At 47.6% G+C, this 20,232-nt stretch overlaps 1 protein-coding gene across 1 annotated transcript; it reads right to left on the bottom strand.

Moving 5' to 3' along the window:
- Positions 1-5,618: 5,618 nt before the first annotated feature.
- LOC115117752 (uncharacterized) lies at positions 5,619-19,208 on the bottom strand. The gene is made up of 6 exons (XM_065022783.1): positions 18,869-19,208; positions 18,615-18,824; positions 18,402-18,570; positions 18,123-18,322; positions 6,074-7,041; positions 5,619-5,981 (listed from the first exon to the last, which is right to left on the bottom strand). The coding sequence occupies exons 1-6, from the start codon at positions 19,206-19,208 to the stop codon at positions 5,619-5,621; spliced, it is 2,250 nt and encodes a 749-aa protein (XP_064878855.1).
- Positions 19,209-20,232: the final 1,024 nt, after the last annotated feature.

Here is a 20,232-nt window from a genome sequence, read left to right as displayed (position 1 = left end):
CACTGATCCGTCGGTAAGGGAGGTGTGAGGCAGACAGAAGCTGTTCTAAAATCACTGATCCGTCGGTAAGGAGGTGTGAGGCAGACAGAAGCTGTTCTAAAATCACTGATCCGTCGGTAAGGGAGGTGTGAGGCAGACAGAAGCTGTTCTAAAATCACTGATCCGTCGGTAAGGGAGATGTGAGGCAGACAGAAGCTGTTCTAAAATCACTGATCCGTCGGTAAGGGAGGTGTGAGGCAGACAGAAGCTGTTCTAAAATCACTGATCCGTCGGTAAGGGAGGTGTGAGGCAGACAGAAGCTGTTCTAAAATCACTGATCCGTCGGTAAGGGAGGTGTGAGGCAGACAGAAGCTGTTCTAAAATCACTGATCCGTCGGTAAGGGAGGTGTGAGGCAGACAGAAGCTGTTCTAAAATCACTGATCCGTCAATAAGGGAGATGTGAGGCAGACAGAAACTGTTCTAAAATCACTGATCCGTCGGTAAGGGAGGTGTGAGGCAGACAGAAGCTGTTCTAAAATCACTGATCCGTCGGTAAGGGAGGTGTGAGGCAGACAGAAGCTGTTCTAAAATCACTGATCCGTCGGTAAGGGAGATGTGAGGCAGTGTAGATGAGAAAAATAACTATTGGGAAGGGCGGATGCAGGGACTGAACTTGAGTCTCTGGGGTCACAACAACACATGTGGTTAGAGTCTGGGCCATGAAGTGTTGCCACTTCACATCATCTCGGTATACTGTAGACCAGCCTGCTGCTTTCAAGAACCTGTTAACAAACAACAAATAGAAGCATTTCAGGGACCGTTGACCCACCAAAGAAATGAATCATGTGTGTCACATATTCCTAGAAATGTACATGTCAAATTAATTTGAAAAGACCTTGATTAACTGTTCCTACTTTTAAGGCTGAGTGCCTCTGAAACGAAGATTGAAGACGACAGATAAACCCTGTCTAACATTAACAATTCCTTGAGGCCAAGCAAAGCTTTAAAGGGGCAGTTTGCAGTTGCTACATCCATTTACGGATTTATAAACGGTACCCATTTGATTCTTAAATAACATAACTTATAAATAACTCATGAGCTTATTTATAAGTTATATCAGATCACAGCAGATACAGTACACTTGTTTGTAAACAAAGTACAAAGTACCTCAAAACACAGTTAAAACTATAATTTAGATATCACGGACGGTCAGTCCTCGCATCAACAGCTTTCCTCTGATTATGAGAGCGGTTACAGGCGCCATCCCTCAGATTTTTACTGAAACGGTGACGGAGAGGGGGCTTTGTTATTGTTTTAACTCAGGATTTCTCCGCTAAGTCGACAGAAACTCAATGCTAACGTAGTGTTTTGTGAATTGAAGAATCAGAGAAGGAAGAACCCGAAAAGACTGGGATGGAAGTGCAAATTTGTCTCTAGAGAACTCTTCTGGCATTACTACTAAGGCATGATATACAGTATGAAGTCTGTATATAAAGTCTTGGTCCTGAGCAGCTTGGGTTTGGTTCATTCAGTAGCAGTGACAGTAAGGATCATTCTGGTCCCTGTGGTCTCTCTCTCACTGGACCACCATTCTGGTTCCTGTGGTCTCTCTCACTGGACTGCCATTCTGGTCCCTGTGGTCTCTCTCTCACTGGACCACCATTCTGGTCCCTGTAGTCTCTCTCTCTCACTGGACCGCCATTATGGTCCCTGTGGTCTCTCTCTCACTGGACTGCCATTCTGGTTCCTGTGGTCTCTCTCACTGGACCGCCATTCTGGTCCCTGTGGTCTCTCTCTCACTGGACCACCATTCTGGTCCCTGTGGTCTCTCTCTCACTGGACTGCCATTCTGGTCGCTGTGGTCTCTCTCTCACTGGACCATCATTCTGGTCCCTGTGGTCTCTCTCTCACTGGACCACCATTCTGGTCCCTGTGGTCTCTCTCACTGGTCCACCATTCTGGTCCCTGTGTTCTCTCGCTCACTGGACCGCCATTCTGGTCCCTGTGGTCTCTCTCTCACTGGACCACCATTCTGGTCTCTGTAGTCTCTCTCTATCACTGGACCGCCATTCTGGTCCCTGTGGTCTCTCTCTCACTGGACCACCATTCTGGTCCCTGTGGTCTCTCTCTCACTGGACTGCCATTCTGGTCCCTGTGGTCTCTCTCTCACTGGACCACCATTCTGGTTCCTGTGGTCTCTCTCTCACTGGACCACCATTCTAGTCCCTGTGGTCTCTCTCACTGGTCCACCATTCTGGTCCCTGTGTTCTCTCGCTCACTGGACCACCATTCTGGTCCCTGTGGTCTCTCTCTCACTGTACTACCATTCTGGTCCCTGTGGTCAATCTCTCACTGGACTGCCATTCTGGTCCCTGTGGTCTCTCTCTCTCACTGGACTGCCATTCTGGTCCCTGTGGTCTCTCTCTCACTAGACCTCCATTCTGGTCCTTGTGGTCTCTCTCTCACTGGACCACCATTCTGGTCCCTGTGGTCTCTCTCTCTCACTGGACCACCATTCTGGTCCCTGTGGTCTCTCTCTCACTGGACCACCATTCTGGTCCCTGTGGTCTCTCTCTCTCACTGGACCACCATTCTGGTCCCTGTGGTCTCTCTCTCACTGGACCACCATTCTGGTCCCTGTGGTCTCTCTCTCACTGGACCGCCATTCTGGTCCTTGTGGTCTCTCTCTCACTGGACCACCATTCTGGACCCGGTGGTCTCTCTCTCACTGAACCACCATTCTGGTCCCTGTGGTCTCTCTCTCACTGGACTGCCATTCTGGTCCCTGTGGTCTCTCTCTCACTGGACCACCATTCTGGTCCCTGTGGTCTCTCTCTCACTGGACCACCATTCTGGTCCCTGTGGTCTTTCTCTCACTGGACCACCATTCTGGTCCCTGTGGTCTCTCTCTCACTGGTCCACCATTATGGTCCCTGTGGTCTCTCGCTCACTGGACCACCATTCTGGTCCCTGTGATCTCTCTCTCACTGGACCGCCATTCTGGTCCCTGTGGTCTCTCTCTCACTGGACCACCATTCTGGTCCCTGTGGTCTTTCTCTCACTGGACCACCATTCTGTTCCCTGTGGTCTCTCTCTCACTGGTCCACCATTGTGGTCCCTGTGTTCTCTCGCTCACTGGACCGCCATTCTGGTCCCTGTGGTCTCTCTCACTGGACCACCATTCTGGTCCCTGTGGTCTTTCTCTCACTGGACCACCATTCTGGTCCCTGTGGTCTCTCTCTCACTGGACCACCATTCTGGTCCCTGTGGTCTTTCTCTCACTGGACCACCATTCTGGTCCCTGTGGTCTCTCTCTCACTGGTCCACCATTATGGTCCCTGTGTTCTCTCGCTCACTGGACCACCATTCTGGTCCCTGTAGTCTCTCTCTCACTGGTCCACCATTATGGTCCCTGTGTTCTCTCGCTCACTGGACCGCCATTCTGGTCCCTGTGGTCTCTCTCTCACTGGACTGCCATTCTGGTCCCTGTGGTCTCTCTCTCACTGGACCACCATTCTGGTCCCTGTGGTCTCTCTCTCACTGGTCCACCATTATGGTCCCTGTGTTCTCTCGCTCACTGGACCACCATTCTGGTCCCTGTGGTCTCTCTCTCACTGGTCCACCATTATGGTCCCTGTGTTCTCTCGCTCACTGGACCACCATTCTGGTCCCTGTGGTCTCTCTCTCACTGGACTGCCATTCTGGTCCCTGTGGTCTCTCTCTCACTGGACCACCATTCTGGTCCCTGTGGTCTCTCTCTCACTGGACCCCCATGATAACAGGATCCCAAGAGTGTGTGGACCACAGGGCAGGCATCGTTAGCTGTGGCCCAGCCAGGATACAGGATACTGGGGGGTTATTGATGAGTGTTGGGGAGCCATACATCTGATCCAAATGGACGGTGTGGGGGTCTGTAATAATGAGTGATGGGGAGCCATGGATCAGATCCAAGATGGAAGGTGTGGAACGGTAATGGGCTGCCATAGTGACACTACACTGAGCCCAGAATTATGACAACGCTCTCTCACTCACTCACTCACTCACTCACTCACTCACTCACTCACTCACTCACTCACTCACTCACTCACTCACTCACTCACTCACTCACTCACTCACTCACTCACTCACTCACTCACTCACTCACTCAGAGCAGACAGACTAAAGCTGAATGGAGAATCTCTCCTGGAGAAGGTGGGGGGCTTTATAATGTGTTTCCATAAATATAGATAGCGGGATTATTAGCCTGCCTGCAGCCTTAAGACATATACATTAAGGGCTGATAGAGTGAGCTGAGGTTACAGTGCATTCGCAGACTAAGGCCAGTAACTAAGGCCAGTAACTAAGGCCAGTAACTAAGGCCAGTAACACTTTAATTGAAGGGTAACCGACATAAGGACTCCATTACACATTTATAAGGCATACATAACACATACACACAAGCAGTACATAAGCATCCATGACATGTTACCAGAAGGGCTGTAGGAGCTTCAGAGAAGCAGGACATGTGAAGCCACAACCTGTATCTATGGAGAACAGCCAGTGTTAATTGTCCATAGTGGTAGAAGAACATCACACTTCGGCAGTGTTAAGTTACACAAAGCAGAGGCTGTATTTATATCTGGACCTGCAATCGCAGTTTAACTGAGGGAGCAGCACAGTGTATGGACGCGCACACACACACACACACACACACACACACACACGCGCACACACACACACACACACACACACACACACACACACACACACACACACACACACACACACACACACACACACACACACACACACACACACACACACACACACACACGCATGTACACACACACACTCTCCCTCTCACACACACATACATACACACACACACACTCTCTCTCTCTCTCTCTCTCTCTCTCTCTCACACACACATACACACACACTCTCTCTCTCTCTGTGCCACACACACACACACACACACACACACACACACACACACACACACACACACACACACACACACACACACACACACACACACACACACACACACACACACACACACACACACTCTCTCTTTCTCTCTCTCTCTCTCTCTCCCTCTCACACACACACATGCACACACACTCTCTCTCTGTCACACACACACACACACACACACACACGTTTGAACTGAAGATCGATGGAGTGCCATCAACATCATGTTTATGTGCTTTGTCCCGAAGCCACAAGGAGACTGAATAATTTGCAATGTGCAAACGTTTTGCACCGCAGACTCTGACAGGGCATTCACAGTCCATGAGGCACTGCAGAAGACAGAACAATGACACTGTAGGAACACAAAACATAACACAGTGATGATTATGGCTAGGACCAACCAAACCAGCGGATTCTTCACTAGGGAAATTATTTATTCTGGTCTACTGTGCTTTGGACATCAAATATACAATGAAGTAGGAACATGTTTGCAAATCCTCTCCTTGACTACCACGGGGCAGTCCACTTGTTTGAAGTATTCTAGAACAGCTGTTTTAATGGTCACCTAATCATCAATCCCATCACACAGTTGTTTTAATGGTCACCTAATCATCAAGCCCTTCACACAGCTGTTTTAATGTTCAGCTAATCATCAGGTTCGTCACACAGCTGTTTTAATATTCAACTAATGATAAAGGAGACTGAGAGTACTGGAGACAGGGGTACTGGAGACTGGGGGAACTGGAGACTGGGGTACTGGAGACTGGGGTGCACTGGAGACTGGGGGTACTGGAGACTGGGGGTACTGGAGACAGGGGTACTGGAGACTGGGGTACTGGAGACTCAGGTACTGGAGACTGGGGGTACTGGAGACAGGGTACTGGAGACTGGGGAACTGGAGACTGGGGTACTGGAGACTGGGGTACTGGAGACTCAGGTACTGGAGACTGGGGGTACTGGAGACTGGGGTAATGGAGACTTGGGTACTGGAGACTGGGGGTACTGGAGACTGGGGTAGTGGAGACTGGGGGTACTGGCGACTGGGGTACTGGAGACAGGGGTACTGGAGACTGGGGGAACTGGAGACTGGGGTACTGGAGACTGGGGTACTGGAGACTCGGGTACTGGAGACTGGGGTACTGGAGACTGGGGGTACTGGAGACTCGGGTACTGGAGACTGGGGTACTGGAGACTGGGGTAGTGGAGACTGGGGGTACTAGCGACTGGGGTACTAGAGACTGGGTACTGGAGACTGGGGGCTCTGTAGACTCGGGCACTGGAGACTGGGGTGCACTGGAGACTGGGGGTACTGGAGACTGGGGTACTGGAGACTGGGGTACTGGAGACTGGGGGTACTGGAGACTGGGGGTACTGGAGACTGGGTGTACTGGAGGCCGGGCGTACTGGAGACTGGGGTAGTGGAGACTGGGAGGTACTGGAGGATGGGGGTACTGGAGAATGGGGTCCTGGAGGATGGGGTATTTTGAGACTGGGGGTACAGGAGGATGTGGCACTGAAGGATGGGGTCCTGGAAGCTGGGGTACTGGAGGATTGGATACTGTAGGATTGGGTACTGGAGGATGGGGGTACTGGGATGGGGGTACTGGAATGGGGGTACTGGAGGATGGGGTACTGGAGGATGGGGAACTGGAGGATGGGGTACTGGAGGATGGGGGTACTGGAGGATGGGGGTACTGGAGGATGGGGTACTGGAGGATGGGGGTACTGGAGGATGGGGTACTGGAGGATGGGGGTACTGGAGGATGGGGAACTGGAGGATGGGGTACTGGAGGATGGGGGTACTGGAGGATGGGGGTACTGGAGGATGGGGTACTGGAGGATGGGGGTACTGGAGGATGGGGTACTGGAGGATGGGGGTACTGGAGGATGGGGTACTGGAGGATCGGGTACTGGAGGATGGGGTATTGGAGGATGGGGGTACTGGAGGATGGAGTACTGGAGGATGGGGTACTGGAGGATGGGGTACTGGAGGATGGGGTACTGGAGGATGGGGTATTGGAGGATGGGGGTACTGGAGGATGGGGTATTGGAGGATGGGGTACTGGAGGATGGGGTACTGGAGGATGGGGGTACTGGAGGATGGGGTACTGGAGGATGGAGTACTGGAGGATAGGTTTAGGAAACACTGAAGGCCAGGGTGACATAACCAAAGGCCAGGGTGACATAACCAAAGGCCAGGGTGACATAACCAAAGGCCAGGGTGACATAACCAAAGGCCAGGGTAACATAACCAAAGGCCAGGGTAACATAACCAAAGGCCAGGGTGACATAACCAAAGGCCAGGGTGACATAACCAAAGGCCAGGGTGACATAACCGAAGGCCAGGGTGACATAACCGAAGGCCAGGGTGACATAACCGAAGGCCAGGGTGACATAACCAAAGGCCAGGGTGACATAACCAAAGGCCAGGGTGACATAACCAAAGGCCAGGGTGACATAACCAAAGGCCAGGGTAACATAACCAAAGGCCAGGGTAACATAACCAAAGGCCAGGGTGACATAACCAAAGAGAGGGAAAATTGCAGGAAAGAGGGAAGCGTTTTATTTAATTGCGTTATCATTAAAAAAAAAATCACTGAAAACTTTTGCATCCATTGACAATTAATTTGCTCTTGCATTTAAAAATGATTTCTTAGCTATATTTTGCTTTGCTACAGTGTGCTACAGGAGTACTCAAGTGTGGATTGCAGTTTCACATGTGAAAAAACCTTTAGACATGTGTGTATTGGATATGCAGTTTCACATGTGAAAAACATACACGTAAAAATCACATTTGTCGTTTCACATGTATTTTTTTTTTTACAGGGTCACATGCAAGAAAACTACACATTTACTCCAATGTTTGTAAACAAAGTAAATATAAACAAACACTGTATAGCCTAAAAACATGGTTAAAAACTATAACTTTGATATAATGGATGGTCAGTCCTTGCATCGATAGTGTAGTCTATGGATTTGAGAGTGGTTGCATTTCTTCAGGTCCATCCCTTAGCTTTTTATCGAACCTCTGCTGGGAAAAACACTTTGCTTTACACCTTTAATAGAGTCATTGTGGTATTACATGGTGCAGTGGAGGCTCTTCAGAGGAGGAAGGGGAGGACCCTCCTCAGGAAATTTTATAAAAATGGTGAAATTCAAAACCGTATCATTTTTAAATAAATATGTACTAAATATAGGGTAACACCATGGTGTAGCCGGAGGACAGCTATCTTCCATCCTCCTCTGGGTACATTGACTTCAATACAAAATCTAGGAGTCTCATGGTTCTCACCCCCTTCCATAGACTTACACAGTAATTATGCCAACTTCTGGAGGACGTTCTCCTACCTATCAGAGCTCTTGCAGCATGAACTGGCATGTTGTCTGCTCAATCAAAGGATCAGAGAATAAATCTAGTACTGAAAGCTTAGCCTACAGCTAGCTAGCACTGCAGTTCATAAAATGTGGTGAGTAGTTGACTTAAAGAGAGAGAAAGGCATTAGTTGAACAGTTTTGAACAAATTAATTAATTCAAAATTGAAGGAGAAGCGAGCGAGAGAGAACATACCCAAATTTGTCCAATAGAAACTCTCATTTGCGATTGTTTGGACTTATGATTCCACCTTAGATCAGCTAGATGCAGGCAAGAGTGTGCACGGTGATGTTGAATATGTCACTGTCTGTCACATTGATTACTAACATTTTTCTCTCGACCTGTGCACCTACGTTGTGAACTTGAATTCATAGGCTAGGTTGTAGCAACCTCATGATGGGTATAAGGAAAATGTTTGCATCATGTAGTAGCCTAAAACTATCTAATTTTACATTGAGATGTGTGAATGGAAAATCAATCCAATCAAATCAATTTGTATTTGTCACATATACATGGAACCTCTTAGAACCACCCATCCCGGATTCGGTATATTTGTCATCAGCAACGCTGAATAGCATAGCGCAACAGTCAAATAAAATTACTAACAAATATTCATATTCATGAAATCACAAGTGCAATATTGCGAAACACTGCTTAGCCTTTTGTTAATCACCCTGTCGTCTCAGATTTTGAAATTATGCTTTACAGCGAAAGCAATCCAAGCGTTTGTGTAAGTTTATCGATAGCCTAGCATAGCATTATGTACACTTAGCATCAGGAAGCTTGGTCACGAAAATCAGAAAAGCAATCAAATTAACCATTTACCTTTGATGATCTTCGGACGTTTTCACTCACGAGACTACCAGTTACACAGCAAATTTTCCTTTTGTTCCATAAAGATTATGTTTATACCCAAAATACAGATGTTTGTTTGTCACGTTATGTTCAGAAATCCACAGGAAAGAGCGGTCACGACAACGCGGACGGAAATTCCAAATAGTCTTCATAATGTCCACAGAAACATGCCAAACGTTTTTTATAATCATTCTTCAGGTAGTTTTAAAAATATATATTCGATAATATATCAACCGAGTGTGTAGCTTTTTCCATAAAAGCGTGAGGAACAATGGCGGATTTACTCAATTGAGCACAACTCACTCCACTTACGCAATGTGGTCGTTCACGCTCATTCTTCAAAATAAAAGCCTGAAACTATGTCTAAAGGCTGTTGACACCTTAGGGAAGCCATAGAAAAAGGAATCTGGTTAATATCCCTTTAAATGGGCAATAGGGATGCATAGGAACACAGGGTTTAAAAATAAGAGTCACTTCTTGATTGGATTTTTCTCAGACTTTCGCCTGCAATATCAGTTCTGTTATACTCACAGACAATATTTTTACAGTTTTGGAAACTTTAGAGTGTTTTCTATCCTAATCCGTGAATTATATGCATATTCTAGCATCTGGTCCTGAGAAATAGGCCATTTACTTTGGGAACGTTATTTTTCCAAACATAAAAATAGTGCCCCCTAGCTTCAAGAGGTTTTAAGCAGATGTTATTGCGGGAGTAGCGAAATGCTTGTGTTTCTAGCTCCAACAGTGCAGTAGTATCTAACTAAATGCTTGTGTTTCTAGCTCCAACAGTGCAGTAGTATCTAACTAAATGCTTGTGTTTCTAGCTCCAACAGTGCAGTAGTATCTAACTAAATGCTTGTGTTTCTAGCTCCAACAGTGCAGTAGTATCTAACTAAATGCTTGTGTTTCTAGCTCCAACAGTTCAGTAGTATCTAACTAAATGTTTGTGTTCCTAGCTCCAACAGTTCAGTAGTATCTAACTAAATGCTTGTGTTTCTAGCTCCAACAGTGCAGTAGTATCTAACTAAATGCTTGTGTTTCTAGCTCCAACAGTTCAGTAGTATCTAACTAAATGCTTGTGTTCCCAGCTCCAACAGTTCAGTAGTATCTAACTAAATGCTTGTGTTTCTAGCTCCAACAGTTCAGTAGTATCTAACTAAATGCTTGTGTTTCTAGCTCCAACAGTTCAGTAGTATCTAACTAAATGCTTGTGTTTCTAGCTCCAACAGTTCAGTAGTATCTAACTAAATGCTTGTGTTTCTAGCTCCAACAGTTCAGTAGTATCTAACTAAATGCTTGTGTTCCCAGCTCCAACAGTTCAGTAGTATCTAACTAAATGCTTGTGTTTCTAGCTCCAACAGTTCAGTAGTATCTAACTAAATGCTTGTGTTTCTAGCTCCAACAGTTCAGTAGTATCTAACTAAATGCTTGTGTTTCTAGCTCCAACAGTGCTGTAGTATCTAACTAAATGCTTGTGTTTCTAGCTCCAACAGTTCAGTAGTATCTAACTAAATGCTTGTGTTTCTAGCTCCAACAGTGCTGTAGTATCTAACTAAATGCTTGTGTTTCTAGCTCCAACAGTTCAGTAGTATCTAACTAAATGCTTGTGTTTCTAGCTCCAACAGTTCAGTAGTATCTAACTAAATGCTTGTGTTTCTAGCTCCAACAGTGCAGTAGTATCTAACTAAATGCTTGTGTTTCTAGCTCCAACAGTGCAGTAGTATCTAACTAAATGCTTGTGTTTCTAGCTCCAACAGTGCAGTAGTATCTAACTAAATGCTTGTGTTTCTAGCTCCAACAGTTCAGTAGTATCTAACTAAATGCTTGTGTTTCTAGCTCCAACAGTGCAGTAGTATCTAACTAAATGCTTGTGTTTCTAGCTCCAACAGTGCAGTAGTATCTAACTAAATGCTTGTGTTCCTAGCTCCAACAGTGCAGTAGTATCTAACTAAATGCTTGTGTTTCTAGCTCCAACAGTTCAGTAGTATCTAACTAAATGCTTGTGTTTCTAGCTCCAACAGTGCAGTAGTATCTAACTAAATGCTTGTGTTTCTAGCTCCAACAGTTCAGTAGTATCTAACTAAATGCTTGTGTTTCTAGCTCCAACAGTTCAGTAGTATCTAACTAAATGCTTGTGTTTCTAGCTCCAACAGTTCTCTCTTTTCGTCTCTCTAACTAAATGCTTGTGTTTCTAGCTCCAACAGTTCTAGTTCTCTCTTCTCTCCTCTTCTGTGCTTGTGTTTCTAGCTCCAACAGTTCTCTCTTTTCGTCTCTCCTCTCTTCTCTCCTCTTCTGTTCTCTCGTCTTGTGTTTCTAGCTCCAACAGTTCTCTCTTTTCGTCTCTCCTCTCTCCTCTCCTCTTCTGTTCTGTTCTCTCGTCTTGTGTTTCTAGCTCCAACAGTTCTCTCTTTTCGTCTCTCCTCTCTTCTCTCCTCTTCTGTTCTGTTCTCTCGTCTTGTGTTTCTAGCTCCAACAGTTCTCTCTTTTCGTCTCTCCTCTCTTCTCTCCTCTTCTGTTCTCTCGTCTTGTGTTTCTAGCTCCAACAGTTCTCTCTTTTCGTCTCTCCTCTCTTCTCTCCTCTTCTGTTCTCTCGTCTTGTGTTTTCTCTCTTCTCTGTTCTCTCTCCTCTCCTCTTCTGTACTCTCTTCTCTGTTCTCTCTCCTCTCCTCTTCTGTACTCTCTTCTCTCTTCTCTGTTCTCTCTCCTCTCCTCTTCTGTACTCTCTTATCTCTTCTCTGTTCTCTCTCCTCTCCTCTTCTGTACTCTCCTCTCTGTTCTCTCTCCTCTCCTCTTCTGTACTCTCTTCTCTCTTCTCTGTTCTCTCTCCTCTCCTCTTCTGTTCTCTCGTCTTGTGTTTTCCCTCTTCTCTGTTCTCTCTCCTCTCCTCTTCTGTACTCTCTTCTCTGTTCTCTCTCCTCTCCTCTTCTGTACTCTCTTCTCTCTTCTCTGTTCTCTCTCCTCTCCTCTTCTGTACTCTCTTATCTCTTCTCTGTTCTCTCTCCTCTCCTCTTCTGTACTCTATTCTCTGTTCTCTCTCCTCTCCTCTTCTGTACTCTCTTCTCTGTTCTCTCTCCTCTCCTCTTCTGTACTCTCTTCTCATCTCGTCTCGTCTCTTCCCTTCTCTTCTCTTCTGTCCACTCCATTTGTTTTACTGCTAACCTACAAAGTATTACATGGGCTTGCTTCTATCTATCTCTCTGATTTGGTCCTACGGTCACAAGACGCAGGCCTCCTAATTGTCGCTAGAATTTCAAAGCAAACAGCTGGAGGCAGAGCTTTCTCCTATAGAGCTCCATTTTTATGGAACGGTCTGCCTACCCATGTGAGAGCCGCAAACCTGCTCTCAACCTTTAAGTCTTTACTGAAGACTCATCTCTTCAGTGGGTCATATGATTGAGTGTAGTCTGGCCCATGAGGGTGAAGGTGAACGGAAAGGCTCTGGAGCAACGAACCGCCCTTGCTGTCTCTGCCTGGCCTGTTCCCCTCTTTCCACTGGGATTCTCTGCCTTTAACCCTATTACAGGGGCTGAGTCACTGGCTTACTGGTGCTCTTTCATACCGTCCCTGGGAGGGGTGCGTCACTTGAGTGGGTTGAGTCACTGATGTGATCTTCCTGTCTGGGTTGGCGCCCCCTTGGGTTGTGCCGTGGTGGAGATCTTTGTGGGCTATACTCTGCCTTGTCTCAGGATGGTAAGTTGGTGGTTGAAGATATCCCTCTAGTGGTGTGGGGGCTGTGCTTTGGCAAAGTGGGTGGGGTTATATCCTTCCTGTTTGGCCCTGTCTGGGGGTGTCCTCGGATGGGGCCACAGTGTCTCCTGACCCCTCATGTCTCAGCCTCCAGTATTTATGCTGCAGTAGTTTATGTGTCGGGGGGCTAGGGTCAGTTTGTTATATCTGGAGTACTTCTCCTGTCCTATCCGGTGTCCTGTGTGAATTTAAGTATGCTCTCTCTAATTTTCTCTTTCTCTCTTTCTTTCTCTCTCTCGTAGGACCTGAGCCCTAGGACCATGCCTCAGGACTACCTGACATGATGACTCCTTGCTGTCCCCAGTCCACCTGGCCGTGCTGCTGCTCCAGTTTCAACTGTTCTTCCTGTGATTATTATTATTTGACCATGCTGGTCATTTATGAACATTTGAACATCTTGGCCATGTTCTGTTATAATCTCCACCCGGCACAGCCAGAAGAGGACTGGCCACCCCACATAGCCTGGTTCCTCTCTAAATTTCTTCCTAGGTTTTGGCCTTAAAAGGGAGTTTTTCCTAGCCACCGTGCTTCTACACCTGCATTGCTTGCTGTTTGGGGTTTTAGGCTGGGTTTCTGTACAGCACTTTGAGATATCAGCTGATGTACGAAGGGCTATATAAATACATTTGATTTGATTTGATTTGCTTCCTCGCCGTGGCCTCCCATCCAGCATTTCAATAAATTTTCCTTCTTAACTACATCCCTTCCCCCTGTCTCTCCCCCTTCCCCACTGTTTCCTCTCTTCTTCACCCCTTTCTTCTTCACCATCCTGCCACCACACCATTACTACTCTTGTAATATCTGTCCTGGACTCCTGTAATATCTGTCCTGGACTCCTGTAACATCTGTCCTGGGCTCCTGTAACATATTTTCCTGGACTCTTGTAACATCTGTCCTGGACTCTTGTAATATCTGTCCTGGACTCTTGTAATATCTGTCCTGGACTCTTGTAATATCTGTCCTGGACTCTTGTAATATCTGTCCTGGACTCTTGTAATATCTGTCCTGGTCTCCTGTAACATCTGTCCTGGGCTCCTGTAACATATTTTCCTGGACTCTTGTAACATCTGTCCTGGACTCTTGTAATATCTGTCCTGGACTCTTGTAATATCTGTCCTGGACTCTTGTAATATCTGTCCTGGACTCTTGTAACATCTGTCCTGGACTCTGGTATATTCTGTCCTGGACTCTTGTAATATCTGTCCTGGACTCTTGTAATATCTGTCCTGGACTCTTGTAACATCTGTCCTGGACTCTTGTAAAATCTGTCCTGGACTCTTGTAACATCTGTCCTGGACTCTGGTAACATTTGTCCTGGACTCCTGTAACATCTGTCCTGGACTCTTGTAATATCTGTCCTGGACTCTGGTATATTCTGTCCTGGACTCTTGTAATATCTGTCCTGGACTCTGGTATATTCTGTCCTGGACTCCTGTAACATCTGTCCTAGACTCTTGTAATATCTGTCCTGGACTCTTGTAATATCTGTCCTGGACTCTTGTAATATCTGTCCTGGACTCTTGTAACATCTGTCCTGGACTCCTGTAACATCTGTCCTGGACTCTGGTATATTCTGTCCTGGACTCCTGTAACATCTGTCCTGGACTCCTGTAACATTTGTCCTGGACTCCTGTAACATCTGTCCTGGACTCTTGTAATATCTGTCCTGGACTCTTGTAATATCTGTCCTGGACTCTTGTAATATCTGTCCTGGACTCTTGTAATATCAGTTCTGGACTCTTGTAATATCTGTCCTGGACTCCTGCAACATCTGTCCTCTCTTGTAATATCAGTCCTGGACTCTTGTAATATCAGTCCTGGACTCTTGTAATATCTGTCCTGGACTCTTGTATATTCTGTCTGCCATTAGACCAAGACACATTTCAGTGAAACACAGCTGTATTATGTGTCTTTTCTGTCCTCTCGTCCCACATCAGTTCTCCTGTAATTTACCAGACTGATGAGTGTGTCACTGGGTTAACAGACCTCCAGCTGAAGTAAAGCAGTTAAATACTATTGATTATGCTGCTACACTGACAGCTGCCTCTGTGTGTGTGTGTGTGTGTGTGTGTGTGTGTGTGTGTGTGTGTGTGTGTGTGTGTGTGTGTATCTGTGCATGTGTGCGTGTATGTGTGTATGTGTGCATGTGTGTGCGTGTGTGTGTGTGCGTGTGTGCATCTGTGCATGTATGTGTGCGTGTGTGCATGTGTGCGTGTGTGTGTGTGTGTGTGCATCTGTGCATGTGTGCGTGTATGTGTGTATGTGTGTGCGTGTGTGTGTGTGCGTGTGTGCATCTGTGCATGTATGTGTGTATGTGTGTATGTGTGCATGTGTGTGCGTGTGTGTGTGTGCGTGTGTGTCTGTCTGTGTGTGTGAAACCCTGATGAAGACAGCTTGCTGTTGAAACAAATGTTGGTGAAGTAATGATTGCATCTGAGCTACTACTGTGCTGCTTTTTATTTTATGTGTGTGTGTGTTTGTACGTGTGTTTGTGTGTGTGCCAGCTTGCCTGCATGTGTATGTCTATGTTATCACCTTGGTGAGTGCTGTGGGGTTGGTCACGTAGCCGAGGGGAGAGCCAGCTATAGTGTTGATCCGTCAGCCTGGAGTAGGTCACGTAGCTGAGGGGAGAGCCAGCTATAGTGTTGATCCGTCAGCCTGGAGTAGGTCATGTAGCTGAGGGGAGAGCCAGCTATAGTGTTGATCCGTCAGCCTGGAGTAGGTCACGTAGCTGAGGGGAGAGCCAGCTATAGTGTTGATCCGTCAGCCTGGAGTAGGTCATGTAGCTGAGGGGAGAGCCAGCTATAGTGTTGATCCGTCAGGCAGAGAAAGGGTTAAGGGGGTGATAATGTTAATAGTACGCACAGTGTCTTTACAGATCAGGGTTTAACACAGATAATTGCATGATTATTTGGAAGTCTGTCTGCCTGTCTGTTTATTCCCTAATTAGGATTAGGAAATAGGGAAATCAAATGAATATTGGGCTCATATTTGCATAATATGCCTCTAGAACTCCCTGTTTACTGATGTTTAGGTGCTATTCCCACAAAAACAGGAACACACACACACGCACACACACACGCACGCACACACGCACACACGCACGCACACACGCACGCACACACGCACACACAAATACATATATACTAAGCTGATGGTATGATTGAAAACATGTGAGCAGTAGTGATGCAGTAACACGTGTGTGTGTGAATTTGTGCATGTGTGTGTTAGAGAGAGAGAGAGAGAGAGAGAGAGAGAGAGAGAGAGAGAGAGCAGTGATTAATTCAACATCACACTTGTGTATTTCAGAGAGGGGAGAGAGAGGGAGGTGGAGGAGGAGGAGAGAGGGGGATAGACGAGAGCGGGAGATGAAGAAGAGAGGGAGACATAAGGGAGCAAACGTAGGGGTGGGGGGAGAGGTGGTGGTGAGCCTCACTAAGCTTAGCAGCATTATCATTCTGTGTGTCTCCCGGGTGAGTCTGCCATGGCCCTGTGCAGATATTCTGCTGCCTCTTAGCTTACTGGATAGGCACTTTATAGGCATCTGTTTGCATATTTTGAACACAACGTCTGTCTGCCTGTCTGTCTGTCTGCCTGTCTGCCTGCCTGTCTGTCTACCTGTCTGCCCGTCTGTGTGGTTTTCTCAAAGCTCATAGTATCATTGTAGGGTTAGGATTTGATTTATGGTTGAAGACCGAACACTAAAGAGACAGAAAACATGGAATGAACAACAATTTGACACATCTTATTTACGATTGTTATGTTATGTTGTGTGGTGATTCTGTGTTTTGGAAGATTCTATACTTTGGGAGATTCTGTACTTTGGGAGATTCTGTGCTTTGGGAGATTCTGTGCTTTGGGAGATTCTGTACTTGTCGAGATTCTGTACTTTTGGAGATTCTGTGCTTTGGGAGATTCTGTGCTTTGGGAGATTCTGTGCTTTGGGAGATTCTGTACTTGTCGAGATTCTGTACTTTTGGAGATTCTGTGCTTTGGGAGATTCTGTGCTTTGGGAGATTATGTACTTTGGGAGATTCTGTACTTTGGGAGATTCTGTGCTTTGTTAATTTGAACCTAGGGCTGGAGCCTGTTTGTCAGAACACAGAACACAAACCCTATTCCTTTATTTTACAAAATGGCGTCAGTCTTTAGCTGGCTAGTTGGCAGGTCTGCACTCCCAGAAGCTATAGAATCAACAGTGTCATGACCGATAACCCTGATATAGGATACATGGGGGGGAATATTTGTTAAGTGTTGTAAGGAAACAGAAATGTTTTTTCAACAAAGTTCTTTACCTCTTCCGCTAATGCTATAAGGATATGTGACCAAGGCTAGTGATCTGCCTCTACTTGACAATGTACTAACAGTCGCGCCTCAGAAAAGTTACCAATATGGCGACGCGAGTGGTGACGTTTCAAACTGTGACGTGAGGTTATGGCACAATCCACAGGTAACCTAGCAGTTAGAGCGTTGGGCCAGTAACTGAATGGTCGTGAGTTCAAATCCCCGAGGTGACAAGGTGATACAATCTGCCGATGTGCCCATGAGCAAGGCACTTAACCCTAATTGCTCCAGGGACGCTGGATTATGGTGACCCTGGAGAAGGTACAGTGATGCCAAGACATTGGTGGTTTTACCCCAAATAAATGACTGGGAGTTTATACATAGAGTGTGCAACTCCCGTTTGTTTGTATAGCTTACAGTTTATTAGTCAGCACCTCTACACTAAATCATTTTCTCTGGGTGTGCGCCAGATCATGCTTTTTATCACACCATGGCCGTGACCCAGTCTCATACACAAAAACACAACTCCAACTAGTACGCGTTAATACACCCATATACATGAGTGAAATAAGACACATTTTGCACCTACTCTCAACTCTGTTACACCAGTAGGTGCCCTTGTTGGTTATTTTTTGCACAAAAAAAAAAAAACGTTGCTTTGAATCATATTGGTGTTACAAATCATTGTCAAAATGAGCTCTTTTATCCAATCCGTCTAGATCGTCTCCAAATGAGTGAAAGCCTCATTTCATTTGATGAGTTAAATGGAGCATTACCCGCCTTGTGATTGTGCAGTGGAATTAGCTTTCAACTGAGTAAACAGAGTTAATAGAATGGAGGGGGGATGGGGAGATGAGGAGAGGGGGGGGATAGGGGAGAGGGGGATAGGGAGAGTAGGGAGATTGGGGAGCTGGGGGAATATGGGGGAACTGGGGCACATGGGGGAGCTGGGGGAATATGGGGGAACTGGGGGAATATGGGGGAACTGTGGGACGTTGGGGAGCTGAGGGACATGGGTGGAGCTGAGGAACATGGGGGAGATGGGGAACATGGGGGAGCTGAGGAACATGGGGGAGATGGGGAACATGGGGGAGCTGAGGAACATGGGGGAGTGGGAGGAGATGGGGGAGCTGGGGAACATGGGGAGATGGGGAACATGGGGGAGCTGAGGGACATGGGGGAGATAAGGAACATGGGGAGCTGGGGAACATGGGGGAGCTGGGGAACATGGGGGAGCTGGGGAACATGGGGGGAGCTGAGGGAACATGGGGGAGCTGAGCTGAGCTGAGGAACATGGGGGGAACTGAGGAACATGGGGGGGAGCTGAGGGACATGGGGGAGCTGAGGAACATGGGGAAGCTGGGGGACATGGGGGAAGCTGGGGGACATGGGGGAGATGGGGGACATGGGGAGATGGGGGACATGCGGGGAGATGGGGGACATGGGGGGAGATGGGGGACATGGGGGAGCTGGGGAACATGGGGGAGATGGGGGACATGCGGGAGATGGGGAACATGGGGGAGCTGAGGAACATGGGGGAGATGGGGAACATGGGGGAGCTGGGGAACATGGGGAGCTGGGGAACATGGGGGGAGCTGAGGAACATGGGGGAGATGGGAGGAGATGGGGGAGCTGGGGAACATGGGGAGCTGGGGAACATGGGGGAGCTGGGGAACTGGGGAACATGGGGGAGCTGGGGAACATGGGGGAGATGGGGAACATGGGGGAGCTGGGGAACATGGGGGAGCTGAGGAACATGGGGGGAGATGGGGAACATGGGGGAGCTGGGGGACATGGGGGAGCTGGGGAACATGGGGGAGCTGGGGAACATGGGGAGATGAGGAACATGGGGGAGATGGGGAGCATGGGGGAGCTGAGGAACATGGGGAGATGGGAGGAGATGGGTGGAAGATAGGGGAGAGTAGGGATAATGGGGAGCTGGGGGATATGGGGGAGCTGAGGTACATGGGGGAGGAAGCTGGGGGACGTGGACATGGTGGGAGCTGGGGGAGCCATCTGTCTATACCAAAAGCTGCACAGTCACTAGTTTGTGTGCGTGCTTGCATGCACGTAAGTGTGCACGGCGTGTGGAGGTGTGTGCACGGCGTGTGGAGGTGTGTGGAGGTGTGTGGAGGTGTGTTAGCATGTGGAGGTGTGTTATCATGTGGAGGTGTGTTAGCATGTGGAGGTGTGTTAGCATGTGGAGGTGTGTTATCATGTGGAGGTGTGTTAGCATGTGGAGGTGTGTTAGCATGTGGAGGTGTGTTAGCATGTGGAGGTGTGTTAGCATGTGGAGATGTGTTAGCATGTGGAGGTGTGTTATCATGTGGAGGTGTGTGGAGGTGTGTGGAGGTGTGTGGAGGTGTGTTAGCATGTGGAGGTGTGTTAGCATGTGGAGGTGTGTTAGTATGTGGAGGTGTGTTATCATGTGGAGGTGTGTGGAGGCGTGTGGAGGCGTGTGGAGGTGTGTGGAGGCGTGTGGAGACGTGTGGAGGTGTGTGGAGGTGTGTGGAGGCGTGTGGAGGTGTGTGGAGGTGTGTGGAGGTGTGTTAGCATGTGGAGGTGTGTTAGCATGTGAGGTGTGTGCATGGAGGTGTGTTAGCATGTGGAGGTGTGTTAGCATGTGGAGATGTGTTAGCATGTGGAGGTGTGTTATCATGTGGAGGTGTGTGAGGTGTGTGGAGGTGTGTTAGCATGTGGAGAGCATGTTGTGTTAGTATGTGGAGGTGTGTTATCATGTGGAGGTGTGTGGAGGTGTGTTAGGCGTGTGGAGGTGTGTGGAGGTGTGTGGAGGTGTGTGGAGGCGTGTGGAGGTGTGTGGAGGTGTGTGGAGGTGTGTTAGCATGTGGAGGTGTGTTAGCATGTGGAGGTGTGTTATCATGTGGAGGTGTGTGGAGGTGTGTGGAGGTGTGTTAGCATGTGGAGATGTGTTAGCATGTGGAGGTGTGTTATCATGTGGAGGTGTGTGGAGGTGTGTTAGCATGTGGAGGTGTGTTAGCATGTGGAGGTGTGTTATCATGTGGAGGTGTGGAGTTAGGCG

The sequence above is a fragment of the Oncorhynchus nerka genome, linkage group LG9a (assembly GCF_034236695.1).
Source record: "Oncorhynchus nerka isolate Pitt River linkage group LG9a, Oner_Uvic_2.0, whole genome shotgun sequence".
In the NCBI taxonomy this organism is placed as follows: Eukaryota; Metazoa; Chordata; class Actinopteri; order Salmoniformes; family Salmonidae; genus Oncorhynchus; species Oncorhynchus nerka.
This window is presented reverse-complemented; position numbering and strand designations above follow the sequence as displayed.